The sequence below is a fragment of the Rhinopithecus bieti genome, unplaced genomic scaffold (genome assembly GCF_001698545.2).
Source record: "Rhinopithecus bieti isolate Rb0 unplaced genomic scaffold, ASM169854v2 scaffold_9015, whole genome shotgun sequence".
NCBI classification, from domain to species: Eukaryota; Metazoa; Chordata; class Mammalia; order Primates; family Cercopithecidae; genus Rhinopithecus; species Rhinopithecus bieti.
In genome coordinates, this window is record NW_016806320.1 from 1,530,021 (window position 1) to 1,551,803 (window position 21,783).

General features: G+C 33.4%; 1 protein-coding gene across 2 annotated transcripts in view; it reads right to left on the bottom strand.

Annotated features, from left to right (window-relative positions):
* PCDH17 (protocadherin 17) overlaps nt 1–21,783 on the bottom strand; it is a 101,396-nt gene that overhangs the window by 44,373 nt on the left and 35,240 nt on the right. For both annotated transcript variants that reach the window (XM_017875455.1, XM_017875456.1), the window contains 2 exons: nt 18,382–18,440; nt 18,075–18,247 (listed from right to left, as the gene is read on the bottom strand). In XM_017875455.1, the coding sequence (XP_017730944.1) occupies nt 18,075–18,247; nt 18,382–18,440 (232 nt within the window). The remainder of the gene's footprint in view (nt 1–18,074; nt 18,248–18,381; nt 18,441–21,783) is intronic.

Genomic DNA, 21,783 nt, shown 5'->3' on the forward strand with positions numbered 1-21,783 from the left:
AAAAAAAAAAAAAAAAAAAAAAAAAAGAAAATGCATTATTAACTATGGTTTATATGTTTTGGAATTTTAAGAACAAGTTTCTAGCAACCTGGTATAATTTCCATGCACAATTACAGTATATTTGAGAAGTTAATAATATTCTGGTAGATGTAGGCTAGGTGTAATTTTTAAAATTTTAAAAAGCTTATGCCATTAAACTTTGAATATGAATATGTGTGTTTAAATAAAATAATGTATGTTTATATATATGTGAATGTGTGGTTATAAAACAGAACATATATTTAGTAATCAAATATAGAAAGTCAAAATTGCATGTCATAAGAACAAACCGAGGAGGAGATTTATTTCTAACCTCTGGGATTCTATGTAGCCTAGTTTTTAAAAATCTCAGTACATTACAGAAGGAAAGTGTGAGCAGAAACATAGTGTGGTTTTCCTCAGTAAAAAAGAAAGAAAGAAACTCGGAAAACTCTGGCCTCTGAAGATTCGTTCCCTTAACTTTTATTATTTTAAATATGGGTTCTCCTATAAGTTTAAATTTAAGGGGATCTCACCTCATGCCTCAGAGGCACATTACCCCTCTCTTTAGAAACTATTTAATATGTGAGTACTTTGCTGCTATTCCTTTTCTTGGTGATGTCTTCTTATTGCTTTTAGCAAATCTTTCATTTCTATCATTACTTTCTACACATCTCAATAAATTTAGATGAACTTACCTAAATTGATGGTTTTTAAATCAATGCATATATATGGCTAACTGAATCAGCATTTCATAAATAAATGCCCACTACTATCTGGGTATTCAAATCGAATTATTTAATTAGAAATGTGTCTTCTGGGTACGGTAATAGAAAAGGTGGTTTCTGCATCTTGAGGAATCTTTACCAGCCTCACCTGAGGTCCTTATTATATTTACTTACAGGATAGGCTGTTATTTTGCTGATTTGTCTCTTGTGCTTCACAGTGTCAATTTGATTCACTATTTTCCTGAAGATGTCAGCTTACCACAATTTTTGTATATACTTTATAGTACAATATCAGTTATGGACAATCAAAAGCTAACCTAAACTTTTCTATCTTTCTCTCAAGACTACATTATATTCTGAGCATCTGCAGTCTCATATTTCAAGTAAAAGAGTCATACGTCTCAAAATGGTTTGCGCTCATTCTTTGCAACGTCCCGATTATCTTTCCACCCTTTCTATATAATCATTTGTTTCCTCTGCACATTGTTTTTGCCAGCCAATACTACTTAACAGCCCAACTGTATTGTTAAAACCTGATGGAAGTTCTTAATACTGAAAAACATGATCATTCTATCAAGGATTTTCAACTCCCTATCAAGATGTTAAGGCCTTTATTCTCCAAATACAATCATCCCCGTGACTCCCTCTTAACTACCACCTAGGCTGGTTAGAACTTCATTATTGGCCGGGCGCGGTGGCTCAAGCCTGTAATCCCAGCACTTTGGGAGGCCGAGACGGGCGGATCACGAGGTCAGGAGATCAAGACCATCCCTGGCTAATATGGGTGAAAGCCGTCGTCTAAAAAAATACAACAAAACTAGCCGGCGTGAGGTGCGGCGGCCTGTAGCTCCCAGCTACTCCGGGGAGGCCTGAGGGCAGGAGAATGAACAAAATAAACCCGGGAGGCGGAGCTTGCAGTGAGCTGAGATCCCGGCCACAGCGCTCCAGCCTGGGCGACAGAGGCCAGACTCCCGTCTCAAAAAAAAAAAAAAAAAAAAAAAGAACTTCATTATTTCTCACATGGGCTATGGCCACTGTGAAATAATAAAAATATTTATGAAATTAGAATTAGACACCCTAAGCTAAAATTTTGGCTAAGTCACGCAAAAGGTCTAGTAACCTTAGAATGGTTATTTCCTCTATTCAAAATGAAAATAAATATGCCTATCTCATGAAACTGTTGAAATTTTTGTATGTTCCCTGAGGTAAGTTAGACAAGTGTATGTAATTCTGTTCTTTGAATAGTCATTAAATGTTGTATCTGCTTCTGACTTCAACAGAACTGCCCTAAGGCTTAAAAATTATTAATAGTTTGATATCATGTCATTTTCCAGATCAAGATCCTTTAACATTTACCCACTGTCGACTTCAGGTTTTCTAAATTCTTCTGCTTAACCCGTGGTCTTAATCCTTGATCAATCTATTTTTCTTTTAAACTAATCACTGGGAATATATTGGAGATTAACAGAAGTATTTTCTTCCCCATACAAAACCTGCAGACTGCTGGTGAAGACAAGTTGGTGCAACAACTACAACAACAACAACAACAACAACAAAATAGTCTCAGCACTAGATGCTTCTTTGCTAAGAAAGAAAAGAAGAAAATGCCTCAATGGCTGGTTGTAGAGTGAGCTAGCAGGCATGACAGAGAGGATTTGTTGGCCAAGGTTAAAAGTTTATATTGTTTTGGAAGTGTTGTGCATTGTAATCGGAAGAGTGAAATCACCTAATTTACATCACAAGTAGATCACTTCCTTGCTAATTGTTGGTGAGTAAGTAACAGGACAACAAGGAAACATATGACAAACTGAGAGGGTATTTCGAGAAAAAAGGGTAGCCTGGGTAGGGAGATACACCGGGGGTGAGTGAACTGAAGAAATTTCAAGTAGAACTGGGGGACGGTAACGAACAACACGGCTTAATGACAGATGTTAGCATGAGGAAGAGAAAGGATATAGTAATTCCTTTGTTTCTAACTGGAGTGACTAGGTAAATGGTAGGATTATAAGAAGGAAGATGGCTGGGGAGGGCTTGGGATAAAAGTGAAGATAAAATCCTGGCAGGTTTGGGATGGAGAAAACAAAATAGAATATAACCAAGCATGTGGGTCTTGTTGTTGTTGTTGCTGCTCTATTTTAATTGTGCAAAAACTTTGATTAAGTACCTAGAGAACTGTGAAATGTCTTATGAATACAGATGGACTACAGTAGAGTCTCATTGAAGGGGAATTAAATTTGTGTGTATAATACAGATATCTTGGAAGAGTCTGAGATAGTTCTAAATATAACACCCACACTAGCACTTAATAAATACAGAATTTAAAAAATAAAAAGTGATCTTATTTATTGCTCAAAATTAGCAGAAGTACCATTTGGCACTGAGAGGCACTGAATTGGGAGATAGACCCTACATTTAGAATTGTCTTATTATATCTTGCTTTCACCAGTGGTTATATATTAATAAGCTAAGCCTCATATATAAGGGTGGTTTTAAGGGTATATAGAAATTAAATTATTTTTAAATGGCATTAATGTGTTAACACAGAGCTTTTTGTGTCTTCTATCCATTTTCAGTAAGACTGATCAGGGTTAACTGCAGAATCTGTAGCAATAAACTAGAGATTGTTCTGGGTAAAGGCAAGTCATCTATATAAGCACCAAAACCAAACCAAAACAAAACAAAACAAAACAAAACCAGATATGAGTCTCAGGAGTAAATGCTAAGCAAGGTAAATCAAAAGAATAATACTAATAAATAATCACAATTAATCAGTTGACTAAAGGTGGGCTGAAGTACTCTCAATAAATCTTTGAACTTAGTTATAAAGAATCAGGTTAAACTCACCTTTTAAAAGTAACATATTTTAATTCTAACTTAGAAATATTGATATAACTGTTCTACAAACTCTCCTTTGGACATCATTATCTAAGACTGTAAATAAGTAAAAGGGATGAGAGTGGAAAGAGTACAGACATGGCATAAGACAGACAACTGCTGCACTGCTAAAGGCATCAAAATGGGTAAGTTACCTCAGTTCTCTGATGCTCAGGTTTTCATCTCTTAAAGGTGGTAACAGCAATATCATCAACTTGAGAGATGTGTTTAAAAGCACTTGCTGCAATGCTTGACACATAGTAGATGTTTATTAATATTTTTCTTTAAATTACCAATTATTACTAGCTGATCTTTGTTGTCTGATTGAATAACTTCATATGGTTTGTCGTATATTTATCCTTTTTTAAGAATTTCAGTAGGAATTATATTTAACATAGGAATGTCAGCTCTGGTGTAAAATGAGTGGGAAAATCAACTTTGATTATCATCAACAAATAGAAATCAATATTGCACAATATTTCTTCTGAGTTATGCTTTTTTCCAGAATAATTTCAATGAAAGTCTTGGGCACAGCAATTAAATGACATGATACTATAATATACAAAGTTTACAGAGTTTTAAACATGACACTGTCCTTTCAAAACTTGATGAATGATCAGCTTGGCCATCAAGTTATTTGCATTTCCAACCCTCCTCAGGTGTATCATTACATGGTCATTCTAAGGCAACAACCTGACTAGGTAACCACACTGAAAATAAAGTTTTTTTGCTGTCTGTAAAATAAGATTTAAACTCATTAGTATGGCATTCAAAGTCCTTCATAATCTGACCCCAACACATTCTTTTGGTCCAATTTAACTCCATTAAAACCCTATACTCCAATAAAAATATTTTGATTTATTTACCCCTTCTAAATTATGCTATGGCTTGCTACATCTCCAGTTCTTTGATGATGTTAGTATCCCATCTTTAAACACTCAATTCACTTTTTAAATTACTGTCAATTTTGTAATTTTTATATTTTCATCTGATAGAGAGTCCACTTTCAAGACCCTATTACAAGCTCGTGTAATTTGTGAAGTCATTCCTTATTTGCTTCTCTAACAAAATTAATTATATATACATACACACATACATATATATGTAAAAGTAGATATAACATTTACCTAATGGAATTACAGATCGATAATAGAGAGTTGATATTCTCAAAGACAAAGCACTTCAAAGGCAAACAGTGTCATATACATGAATGTTGAAGTAATATTTACCAAATCACCTTATCCATGTATTAATTAATGATAATGAGATCTGGCTCTGAACAAACATCAAAACATAACCCCATGAGTAAAGGAAATATTATCAGATTTATATTTACTTCAGATGTAATCTATTGTCTATTGTTTTCTAACAGAGTGGAGTAATGATTGCATACATCATGAAGTTATTCTGTATGCATTAAAATTTTCTCAGCTTTTCTTGCCATCTCCCATTAAATACTACAAATACTGTTAGCTTGTAAAGGTAAAAGGTCAGATATCTGTATAAAGAATATTATGTAATGAACACAGTAATTCAAATTAAATAAAATGACTCCGAACAAAAAACAATTTCATCTTTCTATATGAATTCTCAAATCCTCAAAGAAAATAAAATCTAGGGCAGACAAATCAATTTCCATGAAATATATATTTTGTTTTAAAAATAAACCCAGTGTCAGAGGTAAGGGTGTATTTATTATTGGTCTGCAGATCCTAAAAGTGCTATTCAAAATGATCCTATGCTGTGATTTTACATTACCATGTGCCTAGATTACTTTTTAGCCTAGACTAAATAGTCCATCATCACTTATACTCCTTTTTGTTTTTGTATTCAGTCCAAAGATTCCTAACTGCACAATTCTATTACAATTTCATAGAATATTGGATTAAATAATGTATCTTGGTAGTAGATAATTTTTTTTCATTATACAACTCCTTAAATCATCATCAATATAACTTGTCAAGAATTTTAAAAAGGAAAAGCTGTAACATGCAAATTAAATATAAGATAAGACTGCATATTCCTTATTCATAATTTTAAAATAAAAAAAATCCTTATCTTGAAGTAACTTTGTTACTTTTTTGGTGAATAAAACTGACTTGAACTGGCATAGGTTACTTATATTATTAGTTTACTCCATTTAGTGCGAGTATTCAGATTTTTCACTACACAGTGTTAATGTGTTTGATTATGGATACTGCCACAGAATCCAGTGGAAATGATACATAATGTATGTATATGTACTATAGCACCTTTCTAAAATCAGAAAAATTCTTAACTCTGGAAAGCATAGAGTTTCAATAATTATAGGCCTAAATATCATAATATCAATTTTCAAAAATCCATGAGAACTATGAAACTGAAAAGTAAAGAAAAAATTAATTTTAACATGTTAAAATATTTGGTTTGATATATTCCATGCCCCTAATTCTTTTTTTTACCAATTATAAATATGAAATAATGGCCACATGTGTTTTTGACACATGTGCACCTTGTGGTAGAATATCTTGGTAATTTTCTTAGCTTCTCTGAATTTTTACATATCTGAGTGTCATTTATATAAGTGCTTATGTGAAATAAGAGATTCATGGACTTTGCCCTGCACTTTATAGAAAAGATTAGAGCCACCTATTATAAACTACCAGTAATTGTTTACCCATTTCTTCCACATCTATGTTTATGTTTTCAAATTTATTTCTTCATTCCTTTCTTTACATGAGAAGAGTTTATCTTTACTTTAAAGCTAGCCTCCCCATCATGCTTCAGTTAATATCTTTTTTCCAGCCCAATCCTTCAATATTTCCTCCTAATTGGATCAGCTACTTCAGTATATTGACACTCAGTTTTCTTGAATAGTAAAACGTTTTTTCATTCATAGCACTATCTTCCTTAGCTACCCCAGCTCCCTCTCCATTACTTGCTATGTTTTCTTTGAAACAGGAGGAAACTTTCTGTCTCCAATCTCTGACTATAATTCCTTGGCATATCCCTCTTTTTTTAAAAAAAAAAACTATTTATCATATACGATATGATGTTTTGAGGAGTGTGTGTGTGTGTGTGTATATATATATATTCACACATTGTGAAATAGTTAAATCCGGCTAATTAAAAAATGTATTACTTCACATAGTTATTATGTATGTAGGGAGAACACTTAACATCCACAGTCTCTGCATTCTTCAAGAAAACAATATATCATCTTTAACCATAGTCACCATGCTGTACAAAAGATCTCTTGAACTTATTTCTTCTAACTGTACTTACATATCCTTTGACTTACATCTCTCTCATCCTCTAGCCCGGCCTCTCAACCACTTCAGCCTCTGGTAACCACCATTTGACTGTCTACTTCTGTGAGATCAGCTTTTTTGGATTCCACATGAGTGAGATCATGCAGTATTTGAGTTTCTGTGCTAGGATATATCCGTTCGAAATCTCTTATCTTTTAACATCTTAACTCGTCTCATGGAAATCAGGAGTGACCTACCAGTTGTCAGATTGCATAGTTGTTTCTTGATCTTCATTGTGTTAGATTTCTCTAAAGAACCGACACTGTGGGTTTTTGCCTAGCTTCGGCCACTGTGACTATATAGCTTCCTACCCCTTTCCTTCCTTACTGACTATGGCTTTCCTCTTCTTGCTGATAACTCTTCTGTCTCTGTCTATTCTCCTCTGAACACATCAAACAGTTCATTGAAACATTGTATATATATATCTTCTATATTTCATGCTTGTTTATGCTGTGTAAGTTTCTCCTTATCTCTCAAAGTAAAATTCTGTTCATCTCCTAAGTCCTAGCTCAAATTTTAACTCTTACATGAAATCTTCACTAAATAAGTGTTAGCATTCTATCTCTCCTCTTTAAAAGCCCCAGAGTTTTTCATTTATACCTAAACAACAATACATTATTTTCTACATTTTACTATATTTTCAATATATATTTCATTTTCAATACTAGATTGTAAATTCTTTGAAATAGTTTTCATAAGTCCCAAGAGAGTCTAGGGAATTTTCTAGGAATCCTCACTGGAATATAAGCTCTATGCGAGCAGGAATGTTTGTTTCACTTCCTACTCAATCTTTCACACTTGAAACAGTATCTGTCATGGGCCAGAAGTGCAATATACATTTGTTGAACAAACATTCAACATGACAACTAAGACAGTCCTATATGCATAGTGGGCACGAGACAACAAGTTAGTTAAAAATTCAAAACATATTTTTTCAAGTAAATGCTTCTTCTTTCAAAATAGTGAGTTTGAAAAGTTATACATTTATGCCAGTCACATATAATCACTTATTTGGGACTGCCCTCCGAACTAGTTTGTGAATCATAAAATACCAACTCAGTATATTTTATTCTAAACAGACACAGCATTATTCAGCTAACATATTGACGTAATTTGGCTATCAATTATACTTGACCGGAAATGAAATCTAAAAACTGGAAGTTTCAGTGAAATATCTCATCTGGGGGTCTCTAGATTTTGGATTCCCACAGAACATACTGAATATTTTTCTTGGCAGGCTGAACTATTACTGACCTCTTCCTCTTCCTAGCTTCTTAGTGTTGTGTTCTGTGGGATTACGTTATGAACCCTATTATCTTTACCCTATTATCTTATCTTTTCTCCCAATATTCTTTCTCATTAATTTACTTGGATTTAATTATGGTTCTATGCCAATAACTTGCAAGTTTATATCTCCTGACCTCTCTGATTGCCAAACTGTGATTGCCAGCTGCCTCTTCTGATACTTCCCATATGGGTTGCCTCAGACATTTCTAATTAACATGTCTAAATCTAAACTCTTCTTTATAAAGCCCAAATGTTGTTCCTGCAGTGACCTCACCCTGTCTTCACCACCTTAGTAAACTGGACTATTGTTTAGGAAGCTACTTAAGTCACAATTCTAAAATTCTACAACAACACATCAAGTTTTATACTACCTGATTTTTTTCTGAAGGTTTTCTCAAAGATCTGGTTAAGTTTTTTTTCGTTGTTGTTATTTTTTGTTTTCCTAGAATCCCTGGAAAAAAATTTCAAATGTTCCACATTACGGAGTCAATTTTAATAAACATATAAGCATTGGACATTAAGAGATAATTAACACATACATAACATTAAAAACTTAATTAAGGCAATAAATAATTCAATTAGTATTCCATTTAGTTAGACATTAAGTCATTTTTTTTTCCTTTAGAATTTCTTATCCCAAAAGCTAATTTCAAATAGAATGCTAAGCAATCCGTTATCATTATAAAAGTAGTGGTATGTATCAAAACAAGTTTTTAATCATTTACTTTGTTCATTCCTCCTACCACTTCACTACTCTGGATCTCATTTTCTCTTGCCTTGGACTACCTCCCAAGCTTCCTAATGTATTCCTCTCTCCCCACATATTTCCAGAAACATCATCTCTTTAAAATTCAAGTTTGCAATGTTACCTCCTGAGCACCCCTAATAGCTCTCTATCAGGCTTTGCATCACTGGGCTTCTAGCCACCTCCCTAGTCTCCTATCTGCCATTCCTAGTCTCACACATCGCTACTCATCTGCACCTCACAGCAACTTGCCATACACTGGTTCACTTCATCTGTGCTTCTGAGTGTTTCCTGTCATCCTCCCTCCTCTGACTACTCTGCCAAGTGTGCAGAAGGGTCTGCTCAAATGTTTCTTACTCCACAAAATCTCTTTGAGTCCCTAAATCTGGGCTGGGTTTTCATTCTACATGAATTTTGTGGACATATGTCTCACTGCACTGACCTCATAGTTTACATGTCAGATTCTCTTCAGATTCTCTTATGACAGTGTGCGCTCCCTGGAAACCCAGTCTATGCCTCAGCTCATCTTTGTATTCCATGGTATAGCTGTTTATTTTAAAACAGTGAGTGAATAAATGAATGAGTTAAAAGCTTTCCTGTTTCCATGATTCCTTACAACACTAAGGAAAGAATCAATGAGCAACAGATAAGAGAAATGGAGATATTGTTCACAGACTGACAAAATATATACATCCTAGTGTTTGGTGATAGTGCAGTAGTGTCAGTGGGTACATCTGAGCTTTCATTCAATATATGTTAAAGGATCAAGAATGAAGCTCTCAAAAATGACCACTTACATCTTCAGATTTCCTCCAGGTAAGGAAATAAATGGTGCTGCTACAGGTTTGATGTGCCTATTTGGAGACTTTGAAGTCTCTATTGTGTGTTACAGAAATGGCTTGGTAGGATGGAAAGAGTCCTAAAGTGGAAAACTACAAACCTGGAACTAGTATTGCCTTTGCCACTAACATGAAGACTCCATGGAAACTGTTTTCTTACTTATAAAATGGAGACATTATACTTCAAGATTTCTTCTCACTATAATGTTTTGTAATACGGCTTTTAAAATAACAGAGAACTTCTAATATTGGAACATGCTCTCAAAGTAAAGTAAGAGAACATTTCTGGGGAATGTTTTGGACCTATTAAATTAACAAAATTATTTCCTTAAGTTCTTAATTAACTGATGCTGATAACTAGTCTTAATTTTAATAGTGTATGGGTACGCTCCTAGTTTCATAAAAGTGTACTTAATAATAGTATATGATTTGTCTTAATAAAAAATGAAAAAGGTAGGCACAGTGGCTCTAGCTTGTAATCCCAGCACTTTGGGAGCCTGAGGCAGAAGGATTAGTTGAAGCCAGAAGTTCAAGAGCAGCCTGGCCAATGAAACAGGACCCCGTACCCACAAATAAATTTGAAAAATTAGCCAGGTGTGGTGGTGTGTGTCTGTAGTCCTAGCGACTTTGAAGGCTAAGGTAGGAGGATCACTTGAGGCCAGGAGATCAAGGCTGCAATGAGCTGTGATTGCAATATTGCACTCCAGCATGGGCAATAGAATGAGATCCTGTTTCTAGAAAGAAATAAAATGAAATAAAAAAAACCCAACAAAATATTGTCATTAAAATAAAATCTAAAAAAGGAAAATCCTCTGATGTGTTGAGATATTTACTTGAGAAATACAATAATTATAAGGCAGGAGAGGGCTCTTAGGACTTTTGGAAATACGGTCCCAGCATTCCCTATTTTTATTCCCTAATTTTAGCAAAAGCAAGATATTCTCAAAATCACATGAGTCCATGGTAAATCATGCAACACTTGTTAGGAGGCTTTACAATGAGCAACAAATATGAGGATCATAAAAATCTCTCTATTTTCATGATACCAGCTGCTGGATTCTAGAAGCAGATGTTTGCACATGTGAAAAATATATTGAAACTTTTAAAGTTAGGTAAACCATGGGGCAGTTGCAAACTTTAGTAAGCAAAAGTAAGCTGAAGCTGCATACAATTTGGGAAAAACACTTTATCCAGAAAACATAAACAGAGATGAATTTTGAAAGTCTTGAAAGACAGCACAGGAGGGTGCAAAAGTTGACACTGAGATGCTATTAGATAAATGCATTCTAGTAAAATCTTACAGGGATTGAAAATAATTGGAAGTCCTGGCAAATAGTGCGGTTTCTTACATGCCACCTATGTGAATTACAAAGCAACAGTGTCCTTAAACATTTCTAAGTATTTTTTTTTTTTTCCTGGTATTAAACATTCAATAGCTTCTTCCTGTCCCCCATATATGATAGTAATTTTCTATTTCCTTCCTAAGACAAAATGACTATTAATAAGCTTACAGCAGCATTTCCTTTGAAAATTGTTTTCAGAGACTGGCAGGTGGCCACTACAAGGAGGGACACAGTCATCACCTTCATGTTCTTGGTTACGCGGAAGTGGTTTTGTGGCAGGCCAGGTCTCACTAACAGCTGAACAGCAGATCTCTGTGACAATGGTCTCAGCACAGATTGAGTGGTTAGGTTAAATATTAAAAACTGAAAGAGCCAGTGCCCCTAAACAAAGGCTGGAATGTAACAAAAGTCCATCAAGAGTCTTGAGTAGGCCTTTCCTGGGCCTTAAAACATAACAAGATAACAAAGGAATTCTTAACAGGACAAGTTTGATTAAACAGGTTCTATTAGGGGTCTGAAGAAACTTCTCAGACCTCCACAAACAAATTTTATTGGAATGTCTGAAGGAACTTCCCAAACCTCCATGATTTAGCAGGAGACAAGATGAGGGTAATCACCCCTGGCACCCGGACCATCTAGATTAAGTAAATTTACTGAGGCTCCAGAGGAAGGTCTTCAGGACTCTGACCTGAGTTATAGATTAGAAGAAGTTAATCACTTATGTCTTTGGACAAATGCACACTTACACATGGGCATAAGCTTTGAAGGTTTACAAGCTCTGGAAAACTTTGTAATTTTGACTTAGTCTGGTGATATTTTCTCAGCCTTTTCCCTGTACCCGGTTACAGAAATAAACTCTCTTCTTTCCCAGTTCATCTGCTTCTTGCTGTTGGGCCACAAGAATAAGCATTTAGACCCTCTCTTTGGCCTAGGAAAAGTTTGGCTGTTGTCTGTTATGGGAAAGTCTGGGAAAAGGCTTCGACTCAATAATTGGAAGAGTCAGAACTGCAGTAACCATTCCACAGACTAGAACACAGAAAGAAACAATTCTACTACTTTTTTATTTAGTGTCAGTTATAAGGAAGATTGTAAAGTAAGTGGTTTATGTTCAACACCTTATACCTCTAGCTTACTAACTTCACACAATCTGAATGTGTGGTTCTACACATTCGTCCCCAGGTAGGCATGAGCCACGACTTCTATTTCCTTGCTATAGCTTTCTTAAATAGTTCCTTCATGGTAAAATACAGGTTGTAGAAAGTTTTTTAATCGGTTTCATTTTCAAACATAATTCGAAATATGATGAAATTTCAGTTATTATATGGTGAATTAGAAAGGGAGAGTTGAGGGAGTGAAACTCAGAGCCTCCCCCACCCCCACCTCTAGGCAACTGTGAAATTACATAACAAACACTGCTCTCATTTAAACTAGTCTAAGCCTATTTTGATTAAGGTGCCCCCAAGCAAAATACAAATACTAACTTAAAGAAACAAACAAATATTTATTAGCTTTACTTTCTGTGATTTTCTAGAATGTTCTCTAGGAAGAAAAAAAAAAACATCCTTAAGAAAGAAATTTAGTCTTAAAACTGGAATTCACTAAAGTAAACCAAAGATATTTGATATTTCTATTACCGTCAACTTTTCATGCATTTTAAAATTGGATTTGAATCGGGAATTTCATTATACAATTTTTTAACTCAATGTCATTTGAGAAGATAGATTTTCTAACAGTAGAGGCAGGAGAAGGAAGCCATAGGATTAAATAGAAAACTAGAAATTACAAGGCAATTAAATAAAATGAAAAAATGAGAAAGAATTCGAATGGTAATCCCTGGGAAGCAGAGAAGTCCTTGAATCCAGTCACAGGGGAAGGCACCAACAGACGGTCACCCAAAAGGGTGATGTTAGAATTAGTTGGCACACAGGTTGTCAACAGAATTGTAATGTACAATTCTATTCCACTAGCTTCAGGCTTCAAGGAGTTGGTTTCAGTCAATTATAAAGATAGCAGAAGGCTGATCATCCTTGGAAAATTGGAAACTATCACTTAGCCATCATTAAGGAGCTCAGAGAAATTGCTGGTAAGCATTTATAAGGACTGTACATTTATTATTTAGAAATCAATGGAGACTACTAAATTTTAGAAAATGCTTATTAAATCTTTTCATGAAGAAAAAGTTATTGCTAACAATCAAAACAATTTACAGGGCTTCTAATGGATAGAAATTCATAGGTACAGTACTTACTTAAAGAAGCTAAAGTGTGAATAATATTCCGAGGCTTAAGAAAACATTAGCTTCATAACTCTTAAAAGAGTTGTATTAATTTATAAACTATATGTGGCTCTTCTTAGCAGAAACTAATACTATATTTATTTCCCCATTAGAATTTTGTATAGATCTAGTTTATTCCTTCTTCCAAAATAATAAAACAGTTAAAAAAATCAAATATATTTCTCAATATTTCCATGTTTTCTTTCCCATTTTTAAAATAAACAATAAGTTTATTAGGTAAAAATATCATATTTACCTTTTTTATTAAGTAATATGCTATTATGATACTATACAACTTCCAAAACATTTGGAATTTTTAAATCTACCTACCTACTGTATTTTATAAAGGATGAAGGGGAGAATATGGAGAAAATCTAATTAATTAATAGAAAACTAGGGCACAAACATGCAATAAAATGGAAATTAGGTACATTCTTTGAATTTTTTTCCATCACACTGAAAGAAAAAATAACCTCTTTCTACTAAAGGGTTTATTAACATTACATCCTTAAAGCTGTCTTCAGCTCTAGTACAGTATATCACACCTTCAATTAGCTGCTGAATTCTTTTAAATTATCTTGCCAAAATAGTGGGCAATACATTACCTTTGGTATGTATTTGTAATTAAACTAATGGTGACAAAAATCCGCAAATATCAGGAATGGAGCAAATAGAAAAAATTTCACTGCACAAAAGATGAGAAATGAAGTAATATTTGAGCTAATAAAATAAAATCTCAAAAGGCCTAAGTCATTTCCAAATAAAGGAAAACCATTATTAACAAAGAAAGTATTGAAAATGTGAAGATTATTTTTGAAATTGATTTTCATTTCTAAATTAAAGAAATATTTCAATTTAAATATAAAACATTTTCTAAAATGAGATCATTTTAGTTGGAAAATAATCTAATACAAAATATAAAACATAATATACTACTGAATTTTAATTGAAATCTGTGTAATTCACTGCTACACATTTTTAGTGAGAGAAAAAGACTGATAAACACGTCTCCTTTCATTTGGCTCTAGTTTTTTCTCGTAAGAGAAAATTTACTTTTGCTTTTTGGATAATTTTGAAACTATTTAAATTAGGGTTTAATATTTGAAATCTACATGAAATAATGATTTGGATATGACTGCCATCATCTCTCATCTATAAATAAAGTTGTTATTTATATGTGTGCTTGACTTAATTGTGGAATTGTCTCTCATGATGTTGTTCAAATAGAATAACTAAATATATTGATCAAGACAATAGCTCTTGCTTCTTTAACATTTTAACATTATTTCTGAGTAAACTACTCATTACATGAATAGTATAAAACATTGTTTGAAAGAGCAGGCTTTGAATATATTTTTTTAAATTTCTATACTGCCTTCACTACTTATAACTACAGAACATTAAAAAACAGTTACTTAATAGTTACTTAATATCTACTGAATGTGAGAGTAACAGTATTTTCCTATCTATAAATACCATGAAAATTAAATTGGGTAATATGTTTCAGGTACTGAGCAAAATACAGTAGTTCAATCAATGCATATGAAAGATTTTGATCTTCTCCCCCTTGGTTTGCACACATTAACTCAAGTTTTTACTTACTCTTTGATGTTTATTCAATATCTTCTTATAGCAATGAGTCAAAATGGTTATTTGAGCAAAGTTTCCCATTTGGAGACAAGGTTGTGTAGAAAATAGAAAAGTTAGAGCCATATGCAAACCTAGGATTAAACTCCAACCTACTGTTCCAGTTAATAAACTTCAAGTTAGCTTATTTTTATATGTAAGATAAAATAAAACTTCTTAGAGTTTGTAGGTTAAACAACCTAATGTTGAAATTATTTGCACTGTTTATGGTAAGTGGTAAGAACTCAATAGATTGCAGTCCCCTCCTCTAAATCTGGATAAACAGATACAAGCATAGATACTTGAAAGACAGACAGACTGACGGATAAAATAGTTGACATAGACAATGAAGATAAAGAGATATACAGATGAGAAGTAGAGAAATATAGGAGGATAGAGGACACAGAAAGATGAGAGGAGAGAAAGCAAAGGAGGGGAACATGAAGAGGGAGAAGGAGAGAAAGACAGAGAGAGTGATCGCCCATCTGCAATTAGTTACATATGATTACTTAAAGGCAGACTCTAAGTCAAATTCAGTTTTGACATTTCTGAATAATCTAAAGTTTCCTTTCATATTCAAAGCACTTAATAGATATTTATTAAATGAATGAATAAATCAAATCAATGGATCAATCAGTGAAATATTACTTTTACTAACTTTAAATATCATGCTTTAAAGTGGAAGCCAGTCTTTTACACATAATTCAAATAGATTATTTAAGTGTATCTTCTAGATTCATAATAATTTTCCTGTATTTGTTAATAGGAATGTATGGAAGTTTCTTAACTTTTACAAGAGATATTCTAATATGCTCCTTACTCTTAGGACTAGGCATTATTTCCTGTGAATATTAATTAAAATATGGGGCGCCGGTGGCTCAAGCCGTATCCCGCACTTTGGGAGGCGAGACGGCGGATCACGAGGTCAGGGAGATCGAGGGGACCATCCTGGTAAGAGGCAAACCCGTCTCTAGCTAAAAAAATACCAAAAAAAAAGCGAGCCGGGCGAGGTCGGGCGCCTGTATCCCAGTACTCGGAGCTGAGGCAGGAGATGGCGTAAACCGGGAAGGCGGGAGCTTCCATGAGCTGAAATCCGGCCACTGCACTCCAGCCCAGGTGACAGAGCGAGACTCCGTCTCAAAAAAAAAAAAAAAAAAAAAAAAAAAAAAAAAAAAAAAATTAGTGCCATCTTTGGCATTCTTTTAAGAATAATAGCCACCTTCCTTAGACTTCAATTTTCAATATCAAAATTGAAAAAAGGGCTTTTTAGTATAAATTGCATTTTCATACATAATAAACAAGACCACTTCCTTTCTCAATGAGAGAATATACACAAAATTCACTCCTATCAAATACATTTCTAAGTAGCGGTTGGCAAGGAATTAAACAGTTAATGTGAACAGCAGTTTTTTGTTGTTGCTTTTTTTGTTGGTTTGCTCATTTTTTAAAAAGTTAACAGAGTTTCTCATAAAGATACGATAAACTATTTACTTACTTTAGGAATTTTCATAAGTAGCCAATCAATTATCTATCAATCATTTTATGTGTCTTGCACATAGATGGGTCTATTTCATGCTGTGTATTTACATATCAAGTTTCAACAACCCATTATTGAAAATGTATCTCAAAGATTCATATATTTTATAAAACCACAGAGCTATAACCCATCATGACCATTTAAGTCACATCGAGTAAACATACACATTTTCCGAAAATGGGAATAATAAATAAGGATTCACATTGCTTTTATTAAAAATATTTTTAAAACAATATTGCACTATTAACACAGAAAGTTGCTATGGTAAAAGATCATGAAAAAAGTAATCAGTCTAGCAATTATTACTTTGAAAACAGCTTTTCTGAGGTCAACCTTAAAATAAATTCAGCATAATTATATTTAGTCCAAAATATTAATATATATTTTAACTGAATATATATTTTGTTTTAAATATATATATATAAGCATATATAAACATATATGTATCTACTTATATATATGGGTATATTAATATTTGCATTAAACATTTTAATATAACTAGAAAACTTAACACTGTATCTGTTGAAGTATATATGATAGAACAGGCTGCCCTACAGGCAAAAATTTACTTTCTATAAATAATTAATCAATAAATGACTTAGAGGTTAGGTTCACATATTTTAAAGGTAGTTTCTCATTCAAAACAACTGAAATAATAAGTGTAAATATATTTAAATACTACTAATATTATGAAGACTATTAATATATCAACTAGTCTAGTGCACTTGTAATTGTAAAATCTGATTTATACTATAGTTCTTTTCATTTTCACAGTAGGACATAAAAAAACCTATTCACAGTTTTTAGTCTTACACATAAGAGTAGCTTAATTTACTTTGGATGAATCATTAGCAAACATTTCATTGTATTTAAAACAACAAAACATTAAAATTAATAAAAGTGGTATGAGACCAATAAATTAGAGATAAAATTTTACAAAAATATATGCGTTTATTAAGACACATTGTTTTATTATCCATTTCATATCCATGAAGTCTTAGATATAAATTAAAAGAAAGGCAAAACTCTGGTTTACCTATGACTCTTGAAAAACTATTTTGAAGCTAAAATCCAAACAAAAAACAAATCAACAAACACTGCTAAGAGCTATAAAATTCCAGTGATTTCATTTTACCTAAAAGTGTTGAATTTACTAATTTTATACTGCAAATTCATAAATATACATATCTAGCTAATAAACGCCATATTTTCCCTGTTAGTATAACTCCAAATAGGAAAGGGTAGGAAATGTCTATGAAATCAGAACAATCAAGTGACTTTGGTCAAGTTCTTATTTTAGGATTAATGAATGATACCCAGGGCCCTCCTTTTTCATTTTTGACTGTGTTATTCAATGGTTGCTTTTTGTCTGGGGCAACCTCAAGTTTTGCTGTTTCTTTGCTATATTATCAATGGTCCATTCCACTGTGATAAACTGCAACTCTAGATCTAACAGGTTTATAATGACTGCTTAAGCTTTACACTTTGTAGGCATTGGAAGACTTCACTCACCTTGTTCAAGTGGTTGGCTTTTGGTTGAAGTAGTTTTCATCTTGAGTGCCTCCCTAACAGACATGTCACAGCAGGAGCCTTTGTTAGTGTCTTGGTCACTGTCAGCCTGATCACTGTCCCCGTGCCCACTGTCTCTCAGGCTGGCTCTTTCTGGGTCCTTAAACGTGGAGCTACTGAAATACATATAAAGAAAAAGAAGAGAAAGTGTTGTCTCTACTAGTTTGAATCTGCAGTGTAGTCTCTTGCAAAGCAATTTTGACACGAATGCAAATGGGGAAGCTGAGAAAAGTTATTTAATAGGCCTTACCTTTGAACAAACTGCTGCCTGCTGCCCATGTAATTGGGCTCTGCGGGAAAATTGTCTGTCTGTGAAAGAGAAGGAAAAAAATACGTATAGTTGTACACTGGACAAATCTCCTGCAGAGCAACAAGATTTCCTAGTGGAAAAATGATTAATAATTCAAAAATTCCCTTAATCTTCAGATTTGTATATTTTAATTAAATTGGAAATTGCTGACATGTAATTATGTACTCAGAACAATTAAATGATTCCGGTCCACAAATTACCTGTTAAAGTAAACAATGAGCCTGTCATAGCTGGCATTCTCTTTCACTACCAGGATGGATAACACTGTCTGTGTTGTTTCATTACTTAGATATTAAGATAGAATATTTGTGGGAGGAGTGGGAAAATGACCTAATTTCTCCATATTAAAAGTGTGAATTATTTAATAATACTCATTTTTAAACATAATTACATCATCTGCTGGGATTCTATGCCTTTCTTGATGTAATATCATTTAAAGTCACTCAATTAAGAGATGCAGGGCCTTTCCTTCAAATTTTGCCAGTAATGGATACAAGCATATCACATACGGTTGAACTCATAGCTATAATTCATTCTCAGCTACAACCCAACTATGGAAATTATATTCAAATAATCCAGTGAAAATGGATTTCTATTTTACTTCCTAGTTACCAAAACAAAACAAAACAAAATAAGAGAGAAAAAATTGTTACTTAAAATGTAAAGACATTGAGAAACCAGGCTTGCTTTTGCAGTTGTTTTTACTGCTTCCAAACTGACATGGAGGTCTGCCAAAAAGAACTGAATTCTCCTTGTATCATGGAACAGAGTCTTTTGGGAGAAAGAGACTGGATCTTTCATAGATTTCCCTATACTGTACATTCATACACATTACTTCTTCTTGCAGCTGACTCAGTGACAAAGCTTCTCCTGTTTTCTGCATCACCTCATATTATACTCTGAAGCAGCTATGGGTTCCTACAAGATCATCCAGCATACAAGTATCAGTGACACAGGGATCATACAAATAATGAAGCAGAGGGCCCAAGGTAAGACTTCATGTAGTGCAATATGTGCTTTCCTTATGAATAAGGCTAATTTAAAATAAGATACTCTTTTTTTTAATTCTTCACATATAATAGTATAAAGTATTTGGCTTTGTGAGCGATTACTGAAAAAAGAAAAAGACATGTTAAGAATGATAGTTTAAAGTGTTGATAAGTAGTATAAAGTATTGATATCATTAAAGAACGATAGTTTAAAGTATTATGTGAGTTTCATTGTCAAGTTTGGGGACAGAACCCCCACCTCAAATTTCTTAATATATAACCTTGTTTGGTTTGTCCAAATGACCTTTATCAAAGTACATGCAAAGATGAAGTGAAGTACTGGAAGACTTCACTCACCGGCATCTCAAAGGACATGCAAAGATGAAGTAAAAAGGGTGGATTCATTGCTCACTCCTAACCATCTTTTACGAGCAGTTGGTAGCAGACACTTTCCATTAATGTATTGTATTAATTTCTAGATTCAGTGAAGCACCTTACTTCTTGTTTCCATAATGACAAAATATCAGTTTTTAAGGATAACTTGTTTTTCTAGCAAAGTTAATAGCAGTAGTCAACGCGAGTGGCAAAATGTTTGCAAAATATTTTGAAGAATTTTAAACTATATTAGTCACTTCACATTTTAACCTAATAAAAACTAGTTTGTCCTTTGAATTGATCAAACACATGTATCTAATCCACTATTGCTGTCAGTTGAAATCTAAATATTAGTGTTTTAGAACACTTCAAGACAGCAAAATCCAGGTTACTAAAGAGACAATAAAATGTAATGTGAAATCAGAAACTCTAGTTATAAGCACTATTATAAGTAGTCTTGTGATTTTAATGGTTTTAATTAAGTGGAGTCTCATAGCATGTGGATCCTTATTCGTTTAGACACAAGGAAATAGTCTGGAGAAACTTTATTTTCTCTTGTCCTGATAGGAACAGTATCTAGACATGTTTGCATATTATTAAAGTTCTAAACATTTCTAATTAAATAAGAAACTTAAACTAAGAAATGAAATCATATTTCAATTGAATGAAGAGCTATTAAAATTATATGTACACACACATGTATTCATGCATGAGTATTTGATGAACTCTGGGCAATGGTACTGCTGCCAAATATTGGTCTGATGACGATAAAAAAACAAGAGGAAGGGAGAAAAGAAGGGTGTTTGGGAGAGAACAAAAGAAAATAGAAAGGAAAGTCAAAGAAAGGCCAGGTGGGGTGTCTCACACCAGTAATCACAGTACTTTGGGAGGTGGAGGCAGGAGGATCACTTGAGCTCAGGAGTTCAAGACCAGTCCTGTCAACGTATTGAGACCCCATCTCGATAAAAATAATAAGAAAATTAGCCAGGTGTGGTGGTGCCCACATGTAGTCCCAGCTGTTCAGGAGGCTGAGATGGAGAATCACTTGAGCCCAGGATGTCGAGGCTACAGTGAGCTGTGACAGCATCACTGCACTCTAGCCTGGGCAACCTATCTCAAAAACAAAAATAAACAAACAGAAATCTGAGGAACAGCAAGAGAAAAGTACAGAGAAAGAAAGTGGGAGAGAGAAATGAAAAGATACATGGAGGAGGAAGCAGGGTGAGAGGAGTGAAAAGAAATGTAGAAAAAAGAAGTTGGTTTCTAATTATGGAATTTCACAAAGTACAGTTTTAAAAGTTTGCAACTCAATCACTAGTAAAGTATCAGAAGTTTACTAATAATGTCTGAACTCAACGATTAAAGTAGATAGAAACATGAGAGATTGTGTGTGTATGTATTATTATCATAATGTAATAGCCATTTGGCCTTTAACAAACATATAACTAACTCACTACATCTTCATTATCTAGACTCCAAGGGTGTCTGAAAATTCATTTAAAATAATCTGAATATCAAATAACAGTAATTACATATAAAAATGAAAAATATAGAAAAGACATGTGTATGACAGCATCATTTAATTAGACATATAAGAGCATTCAGACATTTTACAGCACTATGCTCTAAAAATTGAGTTTTACCTTTTCCATTTATAATTCATAAATTTTAAGTCTTGGAAGGGGGTAGAATTTGAAGTCAGACATTTGTACATTTAGGGCTCAGTAAGTAAAGTAATTACATGAATATCTACAATGCTTGAAAACCTTATCTTTCATGCAAGCTAATCACTATTTTTTTATCTTCAAACTCAACTTGAACACAGTGACTTTTACATGATAAACATATAAACATGATAATTTGTTTATCATTAAAAATATCACATGTACCTAAAATTGGTGGGTAGTTACATAAATGTTTTAAGTAGATATTTTAAAACTTTATGTTGATCTATTTAAAATCTACAAAATCAATAATA